At 33.7% G+C, this 20,991-nt stretch overlaps 3 protein-coding genes and 1 long non-coding RNA gene across 5 annotated transcripts; 2 read left to right on the top strand and 2 right to left on the bottom strand.

Annotated features, from left to right (window-relative positions):
- Positions 1–290: 290 nt before the first annotated feature.
- Positions 291–4,139, top strand: LOC111790155 (monothiol glutaredoxin-S15, mitochondrial). Of its 2 annotated transcripts, none has more exons than XM_023670989.1 (7): positions 291–419; positions 892–981; positions 2,269–2,406; positions 2,624–2,723; positions 3,176–3,242; positions 3,589–3,667; positions 3,814–4,139. In XM_023670989.1, the coding sequence occupies exons 2-7, from the start codon at positions 910–912 to the stop codon at positions 3,868–3,870; spliced, it is 513 nt and encodes a 170-aa protein (XP_023526757.1). In that variant the 5' UTR covers positions 291–419; positions 892–909; the 3' UTR covers positions 3,871–4,139. The 2 variants fall into 2 exon arrangements, with proteins under 2 accessions (XP_023526757.1, XP_023526758.1); XM_023670990.1 differs by having other exon boundaries at positions 861–981.
- Positions 4,140–7,370: 3,231 nt separating this feature from the next.
- LOC111790153 (acyl-protein thioesterase 2-like) lies at positions 7,371–9,821 on the bottom strand. Its single transcript, XM_023670988.1, has 9 exons — positions 9,501–9,821; positions 9,211–9,328; positions 8,701–8,737; positions 8,555–8,624; positions 8,364–8,468; positions 8,095–8,245; positions 7,931–8,013; positions 7,677–7,770; positions 7,371–7,587 (listed from the first exon to the last, which is right to left on the bottom strand). Exons 1-9 carry the CDS (start codon positions 9,529–9,531, stop codon positions 7,503–7,505), a joined length of 774 nt encoding a protein of 257 aa, XP_023526756.1. The 5' UTR covers positions 9,532–9,821; the 3' UTR covers positions 7,371–7,502.
- Positions 7,431–7,925, top strand: LOC111790156. The gene is made up of 2 exons (XR_002814452.1): positions 7,431–7,599; positions 7,700–7,925. It is a non-coding gene; the product is annotated as an uncharacterized LOC111790156 (long non-coding RNA).
- Positions 9,822–14,123: 4,302 nt separating the features above from the next.
- LOC111790152 (boron transporter 4-like) lies at positions 14,124–19,091 on the bottom strand. The gene is made up of 14 exons (XM_023670987.1): positions 18,990–19,091; positions 18,395–18,500; positions 18,203–18,285; positions 17,342–17,534; positions 17,132–17,270; positions 16,681–16,846; positions 16,424–16,590; positions 16,117–16,290; positions 15,937–16,032; positions 15,726–15,842; positions 15,249–15,571; positions 14,745–15,024; positions 14,513–14,650; positions 14,124–14,396 (listed from the first exon to the last, which is right to left on the bottom strand). The coding sequence occupies exons 2-14, from the start codon at positions 18,496–18,498 to the stop codon at positions 14,382–14,384; spliced, it is 1,995 nt and encodes a 664-aa protein (XP_023526755.1). The 5' UTR covers positions 18,499–18,500; positions 18,990–19,091; the 3' UTR covers positions 14,124–14,381.
- Between the last annotated feature and the right edge of the window lie 1,900 nt (positions 19,092–20,991).

Raw genomic sequence — 20,991 nt, 5'->3', positions numbered from 1 at the left:
ATATATATTTTGTAGTTTATGGCGTATAGAAACTAAATTGTTACCAGACTATATATTTAAAAAATTAAATATAAAGACAAAATGTTTATAATGTGTAGATACTAAATTATTACTCTGATACCACCAAAAATTATATACAAAATTTGTGGTCAAACTTGTGGTAAACACATTTCTTTATTTGATTGGTCGGATAAAAGCGGCGTACAGTAATTTGATAGGAAGAGATACATGTGATTGTAAAATTTCACAAGCAAAAAAAATAAACAATTAATGTATAAAGGTATGAAACTAAACCCTTTTGCTAAGCCCCAACCATCCATCGGAACCGCCTGTATCTCTTTTTCTTCCACGTTTCCGGCGAAATCCCCCAACTATCCATCGGAACCGCCGAGCTCTTTCCGGCGAAAATTTCATCGACGGTGAGTTTTTTTCTCTTCTTTCGGCTCACAGCGACATACCGGTTTATTTTTATCTTCTTTCTTTTACTCTCTTAATTTCTGCATTTCTCGACCTAGCAGTGTGTTGATTCAGCTGTATCTGGTTTCTGGTAGTGCTATTCTAAGTTTTTCTGGACGATCTTTGTCATTCCATTAACCTTTAATAATTTGTGGAATTCATGTCCGTTTCTATTTATTGGGTTTCGAATAATTGTATAACTAAACTTGTTCTTCTTTTTTTGAGTTGGCTGTCCTCTTGTAATTCCTTCTATAGGATGATGCTAAAGCCTACAGAATTTTGTTTTTCTCAAGGAATTCATTCCTCTTTTTTCTTTTCTTCTTTTTTCGTTTTGTCATTGTACATTGACATATGTTACTATTTGACTCCAATTTGCTGAGTCTTGAATTTGTTGTTTACTTTAGATAATCTACTTGGACATTTCTCGTTTAACAGAATATTATAATTGGAACAATGGCGAAGTCATTATCAAGCTTGCTCTTCAAAGGCTTGGCAGGTCTTCCAGCTACTCGCACTAGCAGAATAGTACGGTTTGAGGAAATCACATTATCATATTTATACTCTGAGTTCTATTGTCCTGCTTTTGTATTGTTTAGTTGATCTAGGCGTGAGTTTGTGGAGATTTTTATTTCTCATTTTTATGCCATTTGAAAATCATGGAACCATGTTCAAGTATCCCTATCTTCCCTTTATCTCACACATCTATCCTGACTTTGAAGAAAGAGATCTGTAGGCTATCTATTTTTCTTGGTTTAGAGATGTATGCTTAAGTATAATGCCTATTTTGTCATAGTATTTTCTATTACTCTTGATCACAACTTCATTTTATCTCATTTGGTTAGATTATAAATGTTGTTTTCTTTATTATGGTCACATTAGTTTTGTTGTATTTGAAGTTTCCACATTGGTTGAGGAGGAGAACAAAACACCCTTTATAAGGGTGTGAAAATCTTCCTCTAGTAGACGCGTTTTAAATCCTGGAGGGGAACCCCGAAAGGGAAAGCCGAAAGAGGTCAATGTTGGCTAGCGGTGTACTTGGGCTGTTACAAATGGTATCAGAGCCAGACACCAGACGATGTGTCAGCCTTCTCGTTGTTCCCTGAATGGGGTAGACACGAGGCGGTGTGCTAGCGAGGACGTTGGGCTCTGAAGGGGGGAGGATTGTGATGCCCTACATTGGTTGGAGAAGAGAAAAAAACACCCTTTATAAGGGTGTGAAAACCTTCCTCTAGCAGACGGCTTTTAAAGCCCGAAAGGGAAAGCCCAAAGAGGTTAATGTCTGCTAGCGGTGTACTTGGGCTGTTACAAATGGTATCAAAGCTAGACACCGAACGATGTGTCAGCCTTCTCGTTGTTATGAAAAACTGCTACTACCTATTTGATTCTCGCATTTTTCTCTAATTTACATTAATCTTGCATTTAAAAAACTCTTATGTACGTGTAAAAGTTAGGCATTTACACTTTTAAAATGAAATTCTAAGGAGAGCCTAAATTGATTCACTTATAAAAAAATTTAGTGTTTAAATCGATACAATTATCAGTTTAGGGTTTCAATTGATATAACCTCCAAATTAGGACAATTTGATATTTGCGCTAAATTTTTTATAAAAAATTTGATGACTGCCCTAGTGTGAAATTATATGGTAGGGGGACATACAAGTCATCATGACCTTACTTGAACATGATATATAAGAACTTTAGACTTAATTTTGATGTACATCCTTGAGTTCTAAGACAACATACAAATTATAAAAGTTGACCGACAAAGCTTACTATGATATATTATGGTGCCTCATTTTGAACTGTTGATAGGTGGTGCCTGGGTTTAATTACCAGCATGGAATGAGATACTCAACGACTGTACCTAATGATCCTGATACTCATGATGATTTCAAACCTACTAATAAACTTGAGAATTCTAGCCTTTCTTTGAGGGATGTTGTTGAACAGGTATGTATGCTTTTGCGAAAGAACTGGCAACATTTATCTAGGAAGCACATTAGAAACTATGTGCGTTCCCCTTATTCTTTTTTGATAAGAGAAAATTTCCTGATTAAATGAAATACACAAAAGGGACAAAAAGTAGAAAAGTTATATGTTTAAGGGTGTGAGTTGGATGTGAGGAATTTAAAAACGAGTACTAAATTTCGTTCTGTATTGTTATTAGGATGTACAGCAAAATCCTGTGATGATTTATATGAAAGGGGTGCCGGATGCTCCTCAATGTGGATTTAGCTCTCTTGCTGTTAGAGTGTTGAATTTATATAGTAAGTACTCATTGTGTGTGCGTGTGTTTGTTTTAACGAGTCTGTTCTCTTTTGGTTAAGCTTATTTTGCGACGTACCTATTTGTTCTCCTGGAACGGAAATTGATGGTCTAATAATTCTATGTTTTGAGCCAATATTGTGTCTGTTTTCTTTGTTTGTAATGTGTGTAAAGAGTAGACTATCACTATATGGTCTCAATACTTCAAATTACTGGCACTGTGATCGCTTATGTATACCATTATCTTGCTTCTTTATAATCACATGAATTTTGTTTGTATGGTCTTCGGTTTTCTGCTCATTTCTGCTACAATAATATAGTTGAATCTGTATTGAATTTTCTAATAATATAGTTGAATGTTTGTTCCGTGTCCATCACGGGATATAAATCCTTGCAACCCCACTCTGTTGCTTGTCATCTTTTTCCGTGATTCTCATATGTTTAAGTATTGCAGACGTACCTTTGAGTGCTAGAAATATCTTGGAAGATGCCGAGCTTAAAAATGCTGTGAAATCCTTTAGGTATGCACCCTTCGATACCAGACTTTCTCTCGAAATATTTGATTTGAAAGAGATTAAGTCATCTCGAAATATTTGATTTGAAAGAGATTAAGTCATCTCGAAATATTTGATTTGAAAAAGATTAAGTCATGTCTGCGTAATATTTGATTTGAAAAATATTAAGTCATGCATAGGTAAATATAATCTACGAAACTGCGAATGACTTATTAAATCAACTACAGTTTGTATGATGATATCTGCTGCTTGGAAAACGTTTCCAAACAGCAAATATAAACTCGTGATATTGTTGGTCGAAGAAGTAAAATTGTTATGAATATGTTGTGATATGAGAAATTTTTGTATGCAGCAACTGGCCAACATTTCCCCAGATTTTCATCAAAGGAGAGTTTATTGGAGGATCTGATATCATACTCAATCTGCATCAGGTATCCAATTTACAACCTACGCAGTTCATTTCTCTTAGGATCGTTCAAGGATTTCTGGGTTTATTATCACTTTTTTTTCCCAGAAAACATGACTCAACATTATTTTCAAGGTGCCCCCTGTTGACATTGTTCTTATTCGTGTGTAGACTGGAGAATTGAAGGAAAAGCTCAATGATATTGCAGCCAATCAGAAGACTGAATAAGTTCTCAGTCACCCAGTATGAAGAAAGAGATATGGTTAAACCCATCTTCCATGGAGGGTTTGTGTTCAATCATTTAAACCTTTTCTTTATATTCCCTAATAAATGTGACCGACCACTCTTATTATCCTTTTTTTTTTTTTTTCCTCGTTTAGAATATTACATCACAAGTGATTAGCGATTTTGGAGTTACTATTTGTATGAATTTACTAAGCTATTTTTTTCTTATAACGATTAGCGATTGAATAAAAAAAAATAGACTTATCGGTTTCCTTCCCAATAAGAAGCAACTAACTGATACATGCTCGGCTTCGAGCAACACCAGTTAGGATTCTAACAACATTGTAGGTAGATAAGGATTTCCTACCCCAACAATGTCGAGTAATCACGACGTATTGAGCTCGAACGTAAGCTGGAACACAGGTTTTGGCTTTGGTTCGCATCATGCTAGTAAGGGCACAAAGCCCCCATGTATTAACTCGTTCCTTTCTTGGTACTCGTCGAGCCACGATATCGAAGTAAATACTCATATCAGTCAATCCTGATGTGTTTTGGTGATAGCCATGATATCGAAGTAAATACTCAGTGATAGCCATGATATCAAAGTAAATACACTTATATCAGCCAATCCTGATGTGTTCTGGTGATAGCCCTCTGCAACCATATCAGCCAAAATACACTAATATCAGTCAATCCTGATGTGTTCTGGTGATAGCCATCTGCAACGATTTTAAGTAGGAAGTTGGTTTCGTTTTTTTTTAAGGCTGATGTTTTGGTGATAGCCATCTGCAACACGATTTTAAGTAGGAAGTTGGTTTCGTTTTTTTTTTTTAAGCCTGTGTTTTGGTGATAGCCATCTGCAACTATTCGTTTTTTTTTAAAGCCGGATGTGTTTTGGTGATAGCTATAGGAAGTTGGTTTCGTTTTTTTTATTCATTTTTTTGAATCGTTCTGGTGATAACCATCTGCAACGATTTTAAGTAGGAAGTTGATTTCGTTTTTTTTTAATCCTGTGTTTTGGTGATAGCCATCTGCAACTATTTTTTTTTTTAAAGTTTGATGTGTTTTGGTGATAGCTCCATGGAGTTGGTTTCGTTTTTTTTTATTCATTTTTTTGAATCTAAAAAATCTTGAGAAGATAATAATAATAATAATAATAAAGAAGATAATAATAATAATAATAAATTAGAAATAATAATAATAAATTAGAAATTATTTTTGTAAATGGTAAAGAAAGCTAAATTTCACTTATTTCAATATATTAACAAATTAATTCAATATATTAACCAATTAAATTTTTGTTTTTTTGTAAATATATTTTCTTTAATATTTCAATATATTAACAAATTAATTCAATATATTAACCAATTAAATTTTTGTTTTTTGTAAATATATTTTCTTTAAAAGAATACGATATTTTTTATAAAGTTTTCAAAATTAGAACTTTTTTAGATATTTCAAAATTACAAGATAAATAAATACATAATAATAATAATAATAAATTAGGAATTATTTCTATAAATGGTAAAGATAGTCATAACTTTCACTTATTTCAATATATTAATCCATTAATTTTAAATATTTAAAAATTAGATCTTTTTTAAATATTTCAAAAATATATTTTTTTTAAATATTTCAAAATTACAAGATAAATAAAAAAAATCTTGAGAAGATAATAAAACTAATAAAATAATAATAATAATAATAATTTAGGAATTATTTCTATAAATTATAAAACTTTCACTTATTTCAACATATTAACAAATTAAAATTTCTTTTTAAAATATATTTTCTTAAAAAACTATTTTTTTTTAATAAATATTTCAAAATTAGATATTTTTTAAATATTTCAAAAATAGATCTTTTTTAATATTTCAAAATTATAAGATAAATAAATAAAAAATCTTGAGAGATAATAATAATAATAATAAATAATATAATTAATAAATTAGAAATTGTTTCTATAAATTGTAAAGAAAGTCATAACTTTCACTCATTCCAATCTATTAACAAATTAAATTTTCCTCTCAATCACATTGTTTATTTTCTTATTTATTTAATTATTCATACATAAATTATTTTTTGTTATAATTTTTGGTTATAATAGCAGGATTTGGAGTTGGATTCCATCTTCAAAAGTCTTCCATCCATTGAAGAGTTGGCAAGCCTTTCGTCTTCTAGCCAACTCCTCTCTGAGAGTATTAAATATATTTTAGCGTATTCAGCTACGTTGTAAATTCTATTTTATTTTGGTTAGGTAACATCAATTTTCGTTATTTCATAACTAATATAGACAATATTGCAACTTATTACAACCATAGCGTCGTCCATCTGAACGAGATTGATAACATTTGTACCGAAACCAATATCGTGCAGAAAATACAGCATAGAGATAAACAATTTTAATGGTGGAGATCAAAACATCAATTTCAATAAAAATGAAATTCCTGGTAAAAAAATAATTACCTTATGTATATATAAATATAAAATTAAATTATTTTTCTAATGTGTATGTATTTTATGTAATGGCAGGTGATTCTCGACATTTGTATGAACGAGATGAACGATAATTGTCCAGACATTTATATGAACCAGATGAACGATAATTCTAACACCAAAAGAAAGAGGTGATTTTTTTTTTTTTTTTTTTTTTTTTTTTTTTTTTTTTTTTTTTTNTTATATATCTATTATTTAAAATTCTATTGGTTTTCAAAAGGAAAATCATTGAGTGTAAACAACGCTACTAATGGATCAATTGATCCAGAATTCCTACGAAACAACACTACTAATATTGGGTTTTATTTTATTTTTATTTTTTTTAATTTTGATGGAATATTATTACCTATAACTCATATAAATTTAATATTTTATGATTAAATTAAAAAAAGATATTGTAATTTCATTTTTTATAAATGATTTATTTATATATAATTTTAAAACCTAATTTGTTTATTAAGTATGAAATTAAATTATATTTTTCTATTTTATTTATAATTTTAAAATAATTATTATTTGAACATCAAATCTAACTTACATCTTTATTATTTTCGATTAGATATGATTTTAAGTAATTTCAAATTCTAACTAATTTTCTTTTATAAATATATAAATTTTAATATTAACAAAAAGATTAATTTAATCACCCGTTCATGGATGTGGGACTTTCGTCATCCTAACACCTCCCCTCGAACAAAGCACATCTCTCCTTAATCGAGGCTCGACTCCTTTGAAGTCGTAGTCATTTTTTACTGTCTTCCTGCCTTCTAGGAGGCTTGAATTCTTTTTTCTTTTGGAGTCCTTTGTTCGATTTACCAATTTATTGGCACGACTAAATTTAGGGCATGACTTTAATACCATGTTAGACGAACACGACTCTCACAATGGTATGATATGGTCCAAATTTGAACCTAAGTTCTCATGACTTTAAAAAGTATTGGGACTAGTATTGTTTGTTTATAAATTCATGTTCATTCCCTAAATTAGCTGAAGTGTAACTTTCAAACTCAGAAATAACCCAATTATCAGTACTATAAAATTAAGAACACGTACAAAACTTATAGCCTACTCAAACCAAAAGCACAAGCGTCCTCTTTGTTATCAGCTACTACAGTTGAAAATTGAGTATGGAAGAACGTTTAGCGATAGCCCTCAAGTCCCAGCCTCGAGTTCAGCCAACTGCACACTTCGTTCATCTCTTTCGGGACCGTGTAATGTCCGAGCCTGCAAACACCAGTAATCAATCAACACCCTTTTGACCCTTTTCATTTTGCTTATTCAATTTTATGCTTTTGAAATGAATACAACCGTACCCTTCTTGGCTTTTGAAAATTAGGGTTCTAAACCCAGCTGTGCTCAACGACTGCGCTGATTTCTCTCCGTACTTCATAGGTACTATCTCATCAGCTGCATTTTTTGGTTCATAATCGATGAAATTATTGAATGTATCAGTTTATTTTCCCCTTTAAACATTTGAGAATCGATGTCTTTTAAACAAATGCTGTGTTCTGATGGTTGAAATCTTCAATTTGAAGTATATTTGTATGCGTAAGATTTAGATACCCACCTGTTCCATGAAACTGTAAGATAGGAATCGATGCTGCTCGCCTTGTAGCCTCGTGTGATGCTTCAAATTTATTCCTTAAGCCCCTGTATGCCATTTTCAGTATATTATTTGATTCTATATGAACACTTATCATTCATGGAGATTTTTTCCCCCAAACAACATACCTTGACCCAGGAAGCCAGCCACTAAGCCCAACAACCGCCCTTAGGTAGATGGGGTATGGGACTCCATTTCCATACTTTCCAAGAGCACAGCAAGTTGCAGAGTAAAGTGCCATTGCAGCTCCCATACTGAACCCTCCAATCCCAACTTTTACTGTCAGAAATGGTTGAATTAAAGAAATTTATTCTCCATCAAGTTGGGGAACAGATAATTTAGTATATATAAAGATTCCCAGATTGTTAAAACTATTCATTCAGATTGTTAAGTTTACCATCAGATGGCTCTGCAGACAGTAAGTTTACAATATGGGCAGCTGAGGCATCGAGACCTTCCCAATCATCTGGACCTTCTTCTGAAAACTCTCCCACATCAAACCCTGATTAGAAAGAATCACATGGAACAGTTTTAGAAAATATGGGCTTAGGAATGAAAACTTTGAGAAAAGTAGGATGTTGAACTAACATGCAGTGCAAGGAAAGCCTCCGAGTAGAGATACCGGTCGAGTTGGAGCGGTTGGACAAATCCATTTGATCTGTGTATGTGAAAGAAATTGTGATTAGTATAGGGAGGAAGATACCCATTTGATTGTATAGAATTATGTTTCTTACGTTTGGAAGATGAAGGGTTTCCAGGAGCTGAGAAGAGCTGCAGTTAAACAGAGAAAAAAAGGCAAGAAAGCAGAACTTATTAGATTGGTTATTAGCAAAAATATCATAGAATTAAAGCACAGAACCTCTAAGACAACATCCTTGGAAAAGTTTAACACTCTAGGGAAGAGTATGAACATGTTGACATTCTGAGACCACCTTTCCTTTTGTCATTTGGCTTAGGAAACCCTTCTTAAATAAGGTAAAAATTACTTTATGCAAAGGGGAAATGTATAAAACTGTCCACTGTTAATGGCAAGCTAGTAAAATAAACATCCAACATAGACAGTCACAAATTTCTCTGCAAGAAACCTTAGTGCTTAGGCTAGCTTCAATGAAGCTCATTAAACAGCTATCAAACATGTTTGATTATTTGAGTATAGTGTTAGATAACTCAGGTTCTTATGTGAACAGTCTTAGATAGCTCATTTACATGAAGTTGAGCATTTAGAGGACAAAAAGAGGCATTACCTAGAGCCATTATCACCAAGGCCATGCAACCAAACAATGGTGGCCTGGTGTTTTCCTTTGGGCCTCACAACATGTGTCCTTCCAAATTCTAATGGCCTTCTTGCTGATGATCTACTGCCTGCAGTTTAGCCACCAGAATGTGTAACTTCTATGAATCATGAACTATTAGATTATAGAAAACAACTAATCCATACGTTAAAGGGAACATCAAGAGGGACAAAGATGGAGGCTTCAAGCAAATGGGTGTGCATGGAAAAAGAAATGAGAAGGAATGTGAAAAGTAAACAAACCAGAGCTGATATTAGAATGTGAGTGGCTCATATTGAAAGTTAAGAGGCACTTGTGAATATATGCAATAACCCCCCAGGAGTGTAATATGCTGTGATGTAGAAAAACAACAATGAAAATGTCTATTTATAGCCAATTTGGTGATGTGAAAGTGGAATAAAATGTGGGAGAATATGAATCACTATGGTAGTGTGGTTTGTACACCAGATGCACCGTGCACCAAATGGCCAAGAAACTCAGAAAGGGAGAGGCATCTGTGAAAAGGAGAAGTAAAGACAAGGACAAAAGCAGGAAATCTTGTTAAGAAACACAAAGAATCCCAGCAGGCAGAGCACATCCATCCATCCATCCATCCATCCGCAACGCTCCCAGCTAGGAGAGAGAGCTCTGGATATGCAAAATAGAGAGAATCTATGCTTGTGGGCACTGGGGAGCGGCCAAGAAATAAAGCAAATCCAATGAAAAACTTCAAGAATATTACTAGAAACTACAAAGAACAACCCAACCCCTCAGTTTGTCGAAGGAAATATCTATAATCAATCATTTTTAATGAATTTCTGATTGATACCATTAACCAGAAAGTGAGGTTGGCTCGAGTGTCCATTCTATCTAATTTAAGTAAGAACAAATATCTAAAATTGCAGTGCTAAGTAATTTTATCTTATATTCTGTATTTGTATTTTTATACTATAATTGTTCATATGTGGTTACCAACCTGGAATGATGCACAATAAAAAAGCATTTCAACTTTTTTCTCTGCTCTTTCTTCTCTTCTGCTTGCCAGTTCATTGTATTTTGATTGCTCTGAGACCCACTACAAAGACTACTTTTGTTTGTATCCATGCACACACGGCCACCATATTGACAACAAATCTAGCAGAATCAAATCATTATTATTTCATCTTCCAGGGTATTAGAATTGTGATCTTCTTGTTTTTATTGATTGATATGATTATGTAGCTGAAAAACAGAGCTTAAATGATCCATTCTTATCTGAGGCTCATGGAGGGAGACAAAAGTACTTGTTCTACAGCCTATAGATTTGCTAAATCTTTAGCAAAACTTCACGACACAAAAACTCGTCAACATCATTCTCCCCAATATGGTTACCAAATCAAAGTTTTCCATATTACCCAATTCTTCTAATCACTCAATCTACTTCTTTACTTACCCACAAGAACATCATTTTACTTGGAAATATGCTCCTCTACTACTTCTACCTAACTTCAAAGTCCAGTGAGAACAGAAGTGTAACAGCCCAAGCCCACCGCTAGCAGATATTGTCTTCTTTGNTCACTCAATCTACTTCTTTACTTACCCACAAGAACATCATTTTACTTGGAAATATGCTCCTCTACTACTTCTACCTAACTTCAAAGTCCAGTGAGAACAGAAGTGTAACAGCCCAAGCCCACCGCTAGCAGATATTGTCTTCTTTGGGCTTTCTCATGGTTTTTAAAACGCGTCTGCTAGGGAGAGATTTCCACACCCTTTAGATGTTTCGTTCTCCTCTCCAATTGACGTGGGATCTCACAAGAAGCTTTTCATTTATTCTTTATGAACCGTTTAAACTCTACACTTCCACTGCTTTGTTGAAACTTTTGAGGATCATTTTGGATGAGTTTCTGATGGAGGGTCTGATAGCAGCAATAAGGAATAGAAAATTTTGGGTGTGAGGAATAGATTCTACAGCTGAAGAAGATGAGTTTGAGGACACGCTCACCACTTAGTGGCTACACAGAGGTTAGGTAGAAGGTCTCAGTCAATTTTACACCACTAACTTTTAGTCAGGCCCAAAATGATGAAAACTTCAACTCTACAGTGTAGGCATCTTGGGATCAGATATCTCTCTTAATATTATCTTCATTCCTATCCCTTCCAACACCCCCTCCCCCCCCACGCCCCCCCTTTTGTGGCTTTACTGATTCAAGAGTAGTGGTGGGGTTGGAGCCTTCCTTCTTTCTTTCTTTCTTTTCTTATCTTCTTCCCTGAGATTCATTGTTATGTTAGCCATTGCAGTCGGGCTGTCAAGAATTTCCATTTCTGTTTTTCAGAATTAGTTCAGTTGCAAATGAATGCAAGCTTGGTATGAAAGAGGAAAAGCCTGACATTTGGCTATGAAAAATGCTCTGATTTTGAGAGCTTTAGCTTGAACTACCTGTTTCAAAATAAAAGGCAACTTGTGAGTGCATGGCAAAGAAGAATCTACACTTTTGTGTGTTGGTCAATGTTTGGGCTCTTTTCCTTCCTTTATGGAAAGTTCAACCTTTTTGTTTGTCAACTCCTCCTCCTCCTCTTCCTCCACCACCCACCCTTTAAAATGGAGAGATAATCCAACTTGATTATATAATTGGTCTGTGCTTAATTGTGGGCTCATTGTTTTTTTAAACAAGAAACACCATATGCTGTTGGCACTATTCTTTGTTGGACATTAAAATAGTTCTGGTTCTTGTTCTCGTTCTTGTTCTATTTGTCTGATTGGGTATTATGAGCATTTGAGCTTAATAAGAAAAGTTGTATGCATTTTAGAACCAAAAAGATGGAATCTTAACAGGTTTTTATAACAACATCAACTCTAATAATCTTCTTTTTATATTCACTTCATCATCTTGCTAGACTAGGTAGATTGAAAGCATAATATAGGCAAGAAGCAGGTGCAAATTCATGGACTAGACATTTGTGAACCACAGCTGAGTACTTTGATAATGTTTTCTGCTTTTCAATAATCAATTACAAGTTTGTTCATGAACTTTCTGCGTAATGGATTCTGCTAATGGATTCTTGACTTTAAATTTTGTCGACATATTTGTGATTTTTAAAAAATGTTGAAAAAGTCTGAGTCGAAAGTTTTAGGACTTATTGACTCAAAACAATATTGAAAGTTTAGGAAGTTATTAGACACTTTTTAACGTTCAGGGACTATTAAACAACATTGAAATTTCAGGGATCTTGTGTATGGACCCTACGTGATACAAGTATGAAAGTTCTTAAACTAAACTTATAATTTTACTATTTATTATGTATCATACATTTAGATCGATTGAGGATTGTTGGGAGAGGAATCTCCACGTCGGCTAATTAAGGGGTTGATCATGAGTTTATAAGGAATACATGTTCATTGGTACGAGGTGTTTTGAGTAAACTAAAAACAAAATCATGAGGGCTTATGCAAAGTGGACAATATTATATCATTGTAAAGGACCTTAGGTTTTGAAAATAGAAAGAAAAAGGAACCTTTGGAAAAAGGAATCTTAAGGTATTGATTACCTAAATAATGAACTTATTTTGGTTGGGGTTTGGTGTTTAAATTAAACTAACCTAATTGCAACGTAATTTAAATTAGAATTAAAGGGAAATATTAAATAATTGGAGGAAAAAGGAAAGGAATAAATTAGTACAATATTATTATATTTTTCAAAATTTTGGTTTGGGTTTAAATAAATATTTTAATGGGGGAAAATGATTCTATTTTGTTTAAAAGTTTCCATTTTAGTTTTTTTCTTAGATAGGTATCTCTTCTATGTTCCTCCACCATTATCCCAAAATTAGTACTAAACTCTATTTTTAAATTATTTCTTTTTTAAAATCTTTTTAAACCAATTTTGTTCCAATAAGTCTATTTTCTTTTATTCAATCGCTAGCTTAGTTAACTGGTAACTCTAAAAATAGATGACAGTTGTGGCTGTGTTTATGTCGACAAACAAAAATAAAAATAACTTCATATAGGTCGGTCTAGATATACATATAATATTTGAATTTTTGCCAACTCAAAAGAAAAGAAAATATAATAATTATTATTATTATTATTGAGAGCTCCCCATTACTTCCACGTCATGGATGTTAGGAATCTTCCTACTTAGACGCTTAAAGAATTACTTTTCTAATAATGTAATAATGTATGTTTTGTTTAGGTAATATGTTACTGTGTGGTCCATCAACTTCCAATTCCAAAAAAATAAAAAAAATAAAAAATAAAAAATATTGTTATTAGAATTATGTATAATTAATTAACATTCACGTTCATTCATTATTTATCGTTCAAAAAGATAAATGAGATATATAAATCACTTATATTACAAAAACCTAAATAAAGTTTTTCAATTCTTATCTATGCATTGTTTTTAATAAGGTAGGTGACTCATCGATTGTAAAATTATTGTTCGAGACGACAGCAACATAGGTATTGGAGTTGATGTCAACATATGAACTCTAAACCAAAATGTAGGCCAATGCACTCTTGTGCAACCGAACCACAAAAATAAATAGAACTCAAAATCATTTTCATATGTACGAATAAGTAATCCATGCTCAACGTACATAGGATGACACATACTACTTCCAATATTATCATGAGATACATTCTCTATGAGGTTAACATACATAATCATGATCTCTCAGACATACTATATAAAATATTTCAACTCCTAGTGTCTCTTGAGTCATACCATTCATGATGGTCATCAAATTTACATACATGGAAGTAGATACATCAAATAAACCATACATAGTCATATCATTACTAAGGGTCGTTATTTCCTAATATGTATAATCAATTATCATTAAATGAAAAAAAAAAAAAAATATATATATATATATATATATATATATATATATGTGGATCAACCTTGAAACAGTAGCAAACCCATTCATGTATTTGATAACCAACTACTACAAGCTTGGATTACAAATTGTTCTTATATGAAAAGATAACAGTAGATTTCTTGTATTAGCCATCAATCTTTAGAAGGAAGTTCCTATAAGCTTCTATAAAATCCTTCCTACTTAACCTTCATTTTCCAATACCATCACAAGGGGATAGATACATACCCACATGATTTTTGTATCACTTTAAGTCAACTTTAGTATTTGTCATCGCCAATGCCTTAGTCGGGATGGATCTGCAAAAGGAAAGCATACATGATTGTGAAGTATCATCCAATTGAGTGCCTACTTCTTCATCGATTGCTAACAATTTTGATCTTTGAAAGAGATAGGAAGTTTCTGTATTTTATACCTGACCCTGTCTATCCTCGTTGAAGCTTTTAGCTCTAACCTTCAACTCCCCTCTGTGGGTTGTCAACTCATCTAGTAGTTCAGCATCACATATTTCAACTTTATCTTCATTATTAACCATTTGAGTGGTATTCATTTCCTATCAAAGAAAAAAAAATAAGCCAGCATTTTATGCAGAAATATAGAAGTTTTAGGGACTATAAACTATGATATAGAGGATGGATCTTATGTACCTTGATAGAAAGGCTAAGCGAGACAGTCGGAGTACCGGTTAGTTCTTCATACTCAGCTGCGTCGAGCTCCTGCAAATAACGGGGTTGGAGTAGCTTGGGAAGGATGCGATGTCTTATGCCAATGAGGAGGAAGAAAGGCAAAGGAAACAACACTCCAGCTATGGGGATCCAAGTCACTCCATAACAAATGAGAAAATACACAAATTGAAATAGAGTGAATGCGGCTATGTATTTGAATGGCACAGACTCCACAAAGGAAGCATGAAAGCCTTCTAGGACCCTGGAAAAAGAGAAAATATCGACAACCACAACAGAAGTTAGCTGTTTAAGAAAATCAAATAGCTCATGATAAGAAAAATCAATACCACTAACTAAAGAAAGGTAAGACTAGGCAACAATAAGTGAATCATAATTAAGAAAAACCATAATGGAAGTTGAAAGAGTAGTGGATTAGCAAGTCATAAGTCAAAACTGTATATGTCTAAGTGGGTACGAAAAGCTTACTTGTAACGTCGACTAGGCATTACAAAGAGAAGTAAAATCCTTTCCCAAAATTGGTTTCCAGGTAGACTGTCGATGGCCATGTACGCGAAATATCCCCAGAGAACTGATGTTGGTATCTTCTTTATTGCTGGTAAAGCAAATACTGATGCTGCCACCAGAAGTGATTGCAGCAGATTGCTCAATCTTTGCTCGTTCACTCGAACAGGAAGATAAGCATCAATATGCTTCTCTGGGTCAAATGTATCCTTTGTGTTTTCATGATTAGTATCACCTTTCATGATTGCCTCCTTCAAATCTTCCAGCTCTTTGACTACTGATGTTGTCTGCCCAACACCATAAAGGATCAGAATGTTATTCGCTAACATTTTCCAGCAATCAAGTTCAGATTTGAGAAGTGATAAAGGATAAACAATTGCTGTCGCTGTCAGTAATAAGAAGTTAAAGAGCAATTTCATGTTTGACAACCAAAAGACATACAATTGGGCTGCTCTCCATTTCTAAGAACACAGCTTGCATTTGACCGTAGATTTCGGAATCACTAGCTTTCCTTTTTATGCCTTCCTTTGCACTTTCTACCATCTTCCTTCGCATCAACTACAATCCATGATAAGTAAAACTAAGCATCTAATATGACTAAACATAAGTAAAGTACTTGCCACATTTCACTCCTTGGTAATTGAAGACTTACACGCCTTCTGAGAGTTGCAAGACACTTGGTGTGCATGGGGGACTGTGGCAAAACCCCATTCGAAGGAGGAAGCCCGATTAACCCGCAAAGCAACGTCTGAAATTATTTTCCATTACATAGAGTTAGTTTATCTTGGAACTTGATGACAGTCACTTACCAGCAGTTTCATGTAGAAATTACCATAAATCCCAGCAACAGGATGTCATGGTGGTATGCAGAAGGGTTCTTGAGATTAAACTCCTTTTGCTGTGCCAGCTGAGATGCAACACTATGATCAAAAAAATAAAGTCCTGCAATCATTACAGCAGGAATGAAGGCAGCAAAAATGTATGCAGGAGGTATCTTCCCCATGTCCTGTAAGAAACAAGAACTATTAGCTTTCACTAAGGAAGAAATATGAGTTCATATAAAAATACCTTTTACAAGTCTCTTCAAGGTAAACCATACTACAGACCTCAGACTAAAATGCAAAGGGCAGAGGCGTTACCATGACAACTGTCCAATGGTGCAGAGAAGTAGATTGCCATGCCAAAGGACTTTGAAGTCTTCTAGGAACTCCAGAGGGGACTTTGCTTGGTACAGCAAATGATAGTGCAGTCCATACTAGAACCATCAGAGGAACTCCGTAGTCTGCAATGAAACTCCTTAGCCAGCCTATGGGACACAGTGAGAGTTTATCAGTATGCTTAGAACGTTCATCGGAGTAATTGCTCAAGAGAATCAATCTGCATTGCATTGACAAACCTGTCCCATACAACCATGATCTTGCCTTTCTGCTCTTCAAGGCAGTATAGAGAAGGCCAAAAGTAAATATGATTCCCAGTAATCCATTCGTGTAAAGCCAATGAAATTGATATTTCTCTAAACTTTTATCCTCAGCATGGGGAACTTCAAATTCACTCAACACTCCCTGAATGATTCAAAACTGAGCCATCAGTGGAAAATTATTATTATTATTACATATAAAACTATATTGTAAATTCAAAGTTTCAACTCATAAAGTATTATCTTCGTGGATCACTGTAGAATGTAAGAATTAAGAATTTGAAATTTACACCATAAAAAAGAATTAATAATAACGAATAAATATTGACAATTCATATTTTATCATCCAATGAGTTTTAAACTACCTACCTCAATCTAACTACAACTTGAGTAATAAAAAAGGGTAAATTCCCTTCCTACTTAAACACACCTTAATAGCTTCTTGAATGAACAGAACGGAGATTAACATGCCAAAAAGCTCCCCTGCAATCCTTGTAAATCTGTTGATTAGTCTGGAAGCATTGAATATAGCAAGAAGAAACAGCAAGAGGGCTGTCCAGACACAAACCCTGTAGAACAAAAGTCAATATTCTGCCATACCGAAGCCTTTACATCTGTAGTTAAAAAATTGGCAGCTTACCATCCGGCCCAAGCCAAGAAGAGTTCTCCCCCTATATCTTTCCTATCCTTGCTAAAATTGTACAAATAGGTATACATAATAATTGTAGGTTCTGCAACACCTACAATTAGGAGAGGCTGCCCACCAAGAATTGAATGAAGGATGCCGCAAATGGCTGTGGAAGCCAATGTTTCTACTGCACTCAAGCTTCCATCTATGGAACAATAATCAATATACCAAAGTAAGCAGTCCACATTCCACATGGATGATAGTAAATTACAAAAATTTAGAAAGAGGTCAAATATTCTGTGAACACTTTTTGTTTCATTTCATTTCATTTGTTATAGAAAATTGGGAACACTTTTTGTTTTTTTAAGTTTTTCAAATGATTAGATTATATGATATAATGGATGCATGGTTAACAACGCTAAAGCTTAAAAATGTGAAACTACCTGTGGTTTAAGATGTTTTCATAGCAAACTGCCTTTTCCAAAAATTACTTCTTTCTTTTTCCTTCACGCAATATATGTAAGCTAACGGATACAATAAATCATAATAAAGCAATTTTAAGAAACCTTTTTCCAAATATACTTTTAGATTCTGAAAGAACTGTAAAAGAACGATTTTTTTTTTTTTTTTAATAATTCTTTTAATTATGAACAGACAAGAATCTTTAATTTTCACCAATATTTAGTTTGGATGATGCAGCTTCAATATTAGAATTCTCTGTGATTGGTATTTCTATCAAGGATACAATGATCAGAAAGTAAAAGGTTCTAGTTTAGCCATCCTTTTTCTCTATTTTTAGTTCTGATTTTACGTAAAAGATATGGGTCAGCAAGGTTTACATAGTGTAGAACAATTAATCAAAATTTAACCAACCTGTATCTCGGCTCAGTTGCGCACCGAAAGCAATGACAGGAAGTGCAGAAGCGAAAAAAACGTAGGCAGTTGGGGCCAAAATTCTGCCAAACCATCAAAAGAAAACTGGAAATTAATTAAAAAGCAGCATCAAACGCGAGTTAAACAGAGCTGAATCAAATACTCATAATAATAAAAGTCTTCACAAATTACCCGATTCCTGAAAGTCGACCATCAACCCAATCTTGCTTATAACAGGCTTTTCTTCCTCTGATATCATCCACAATACCCCTAAATGGAGTCCTGAGATTCTCCATTTCTGTATTGAAGAGGTAAAAGTGCATTTAGGAACACAAACACTGAATAGGAGCATAAAAATACGACTACAAGAAGCTCGGATTGCAGTCAGTACTGAACTCCATCCGTAAATGGAGAGAAATACGAAATAAATTATCCGCGATAGTGAGATTCTTTCGTTTCTTGATAAAATCACACCATAGCAGAAAGACGTGAACACACACACAAATCTCAAATGCTCAAATTCCAATTGCCTATTCAGTTTTCCATAAAAACCAAACATATTAATCCCAAGCGACTCTTCGACCAGAACAGGGGAAAAACAAATCCGATTCATAACGAACAGAATCACAAACTATGCTTAGATGTACATTACAACACAAAGCTGCTCATATGGAAGAAAAAAAAAAAAAAACATGAAAAGTATAACAACATAATAGCTACATGCAAGTGAGCAATGATAAAGGAAAAGAGAGGGCGTTTCATCGGAAAATAATGCCGGAAAACTTGCCGGAGATTGTGCAGTTTTACAGCGAAGGAATTGCAGTGGTTGTGATTCAATTGGCGTCTTGTAGTTGTGATTAGTGAAGGACTAGGCAGTCAAGTTTCCGAGCGACGTCTTTAAAAAGACCCGCGAGAATCATGAGTTTTGATTCTCTGCGACGTAACAAATTCTTGTAACCGTACACTCTCAAGCTGGCCAATTAAAACGCTGCGTTCTTCAAAAATTGTGACCTATTAATTCATTTGTTGTACATTAAAATTAGAGGGAAAAAATAAATAAATTTTTGTATTATTTTTAACTCTAAATGTAGGAATCTTGGCTTTAAACTTTAAAAATATTACAAAATTAATGCTCTAATAAAATACAAATTTGAATTATAAAATATATACAATTTTGGTAAAGAATTTTGAATTTATAGAAAAAAATAAATTACAAAGAAAATGTCCTGATTACATAACTCCGTGCCAAAATTAAATTTAGAAGAACAAGAGAAAAGAAGGGTCATCGTCTATCATCTACTAAAACATGGGGCTTGATTGATCACGTTCAGAAATTTTTAGGCAAGATTGACATACAAATTCTTATGGTGAGGATTGAGCTGTCAAAAGAGGTTTTACTCGTTTTTTGAATTGGAAGGTAATATTTCTCTTAGTTGTTTCTCGCCAAAAAAAGAAAAAACAAAAAGTATGATAAGTCGAACCGTTGGCACTTGAATAGAAAGTGAAAGACTTTATTTTATTCGAATTAATGGGTATATGAAGGTAAAAGATTGCAACACGTTTAAATTCATGAAATTTAAATTTTTGGTATAAATTGATACAACCTAATAAATTTATGGTAAAAATTAATTTTTTAGATTTTTTTTTTTCATTTGATTTTATTTTTAAAGCACTCTGTTGGGCTGATACTGACATTGAGAGACGAAACGATAGATACTAGGTACTGTGCGTATCGACTCGTGTAGTGCTGTAGCTAACGTGTTAAGTATCCCGCCTGGGGAGTACGTTTGCAAGAATGAAACTCAAAGGAATTGATGGGGCCTGCACAAGCGGTGGAGCATGTGGTTTAATTCGATGCAAAGTGAATAACCTTACCAGGGCTTGACATGCCGCGAATCCTCTTTAAAAAGAGGGTTGCCTTCGGTAACGTCGACACAGGTGGTGCATGGTTGTCGTTAGCTCGTGCCATAAGGTGTTGGGACTATCAACTTAAATTCCCCTAAATAAATTACTATTCTCTCAACAAAATATATATATATTAAAGTAGCAAGAAATTTTATCATGTATTTTTTTAAAAGTAAGTAGAGAAAAATAAACAAAAACTCGGGCAGCCAGCCAGCCAAGTCACCTTGACTTAAATGGCTTGTCGGAGTCAAACTATATTCACAAACGAACGTGAATCTTGTTTTTGTTTGTAATGTCTTTATTTTAAAATCATTTAAAAAAAATGATAAGTATTAAAAATATTTTGTAAGGATTAGATATGCATACATGCATATAGCAATAAGAAACAAAATTAAGGGACCAATTTTATTTTTAAAATGGGTCAGTGTCTCGTGACCTTTCCTAGATCAAGATCATCTAGCTCGACTTTGACTAACACATAGAGACAGTGACCAGTTGCCTGTATGCTGGTGACCAGTTCTCGTCCATGGACAATTCTTAATGGCCAAAAAAAATATTCTGATTCCTCTTACGAAACTACATAATAAAAGTGAGGTTAATCCATAAGATGACCTAGATCACTCTTTTTCGATGTTCTTGGTACCTAATTACCCGTGCACATAACGTGTAATCCCCCACAAAATAATAATAGAACTAAGGTACAATCGTTGGATCCATTATCTATGAAAACTCACCAAAAATGACTCAACAAATTTCCTCACCAAAGTTGCTAGACAACTTTGCTCCAATTCTCAAGATCTAGAATCTATCAATACAATAATAATATGGGTTAGATTAATTTCGGGTCAATCATAGGTACGTTCAACGAGCTCTATCGTTGAGAC

Source organism: Cucurbita pepo, chromosome LG03, assembly GCF_002806865.2.
Source record: "Cucurbita pepo subsp. pepo cultivar mu-cu-16 chromosome LG03, ASM280686v2, whole genome shotgun sequence".
NCBI classification, from domain to species: domain Eukaryota; kingdom Viridiplantae; phylum Streptophyta; class Magnoliopsida; order Cucurbitales; family Cucurbitaceae; genus Cucurbita; species Cucurbita pepo.
Note: the sequence above shows the minus strand (reverse complement) of the source record. Positions and strands in the feature narration are given on the sequence as shown.

Excerpts from the sequence above, each read along its gene's own strand:
- LOC111790155 (XM_023670989.1), top strand. The coding sequence starts at position 910 with ATGGCGAAGTCATTATCAAGCTTGCTCTTCAAAGGCTTGGCAGGTCTT. Across the intron at positions 982-2,268 it reads CTACTCGCACTAGCAGAATA|GTGGTGCCTGGGTTTAATTA; the intron begins GTACGGTTTGAG and ends AACTGTTGATAG. Across the intron at positions 2,724-3,175 it reads TAGAGTGTTGAATTTATATA|ACGTACCTTTGAGTGCTAGA; the intron begins GTAAGTACTCAT and ends TAAGTATTGCAG.
- LOC111790153 (XM_023670988.1), bottom strand. The coding sequence starts at position 9,531 with ATGAGCCACTCACATTCTAATATCAGCTCTG. Across the intron at positions 8,469-8,554 it reads AGGCTTTCCTTGCACTGCAT|GGTTTGATGTGGGAGAGTTT; the intron begins GTTAGTTCAACA and ends CTTTCTAATCAG. Across the intron at positions 7,771-7,930 it reads CTTACAGTTTCATGGAACAG|CTGATGAGATAGTACCTATG; the intron begins GTGGGTATCTAA and ends CAAAAAATGCAG.
- LOC111790152 (XM_023670987.1), bottom strand. The coding sequence starts at position 18,498 with ATGGAGAATCTCAGGACTCCATTTAGGGGTATTGTGGATGATATCAGA. Across the intron at positions 18,286-18,394 it reads GGTCGACTTTCAGGAATCGG|AATTTTGGCCCCAACTGCCT; the intron begins GTAATTTGTGAA and ends ATGGTTTGGCAG. Across the intron at positions 17,535-18,202 it reads GCAACTGAGCCGAGATACAG|ATGGAAGCTTGAGTGCAGTA; the intron begins GTTGGTTAAATT and ends ATTGTTCCATAG.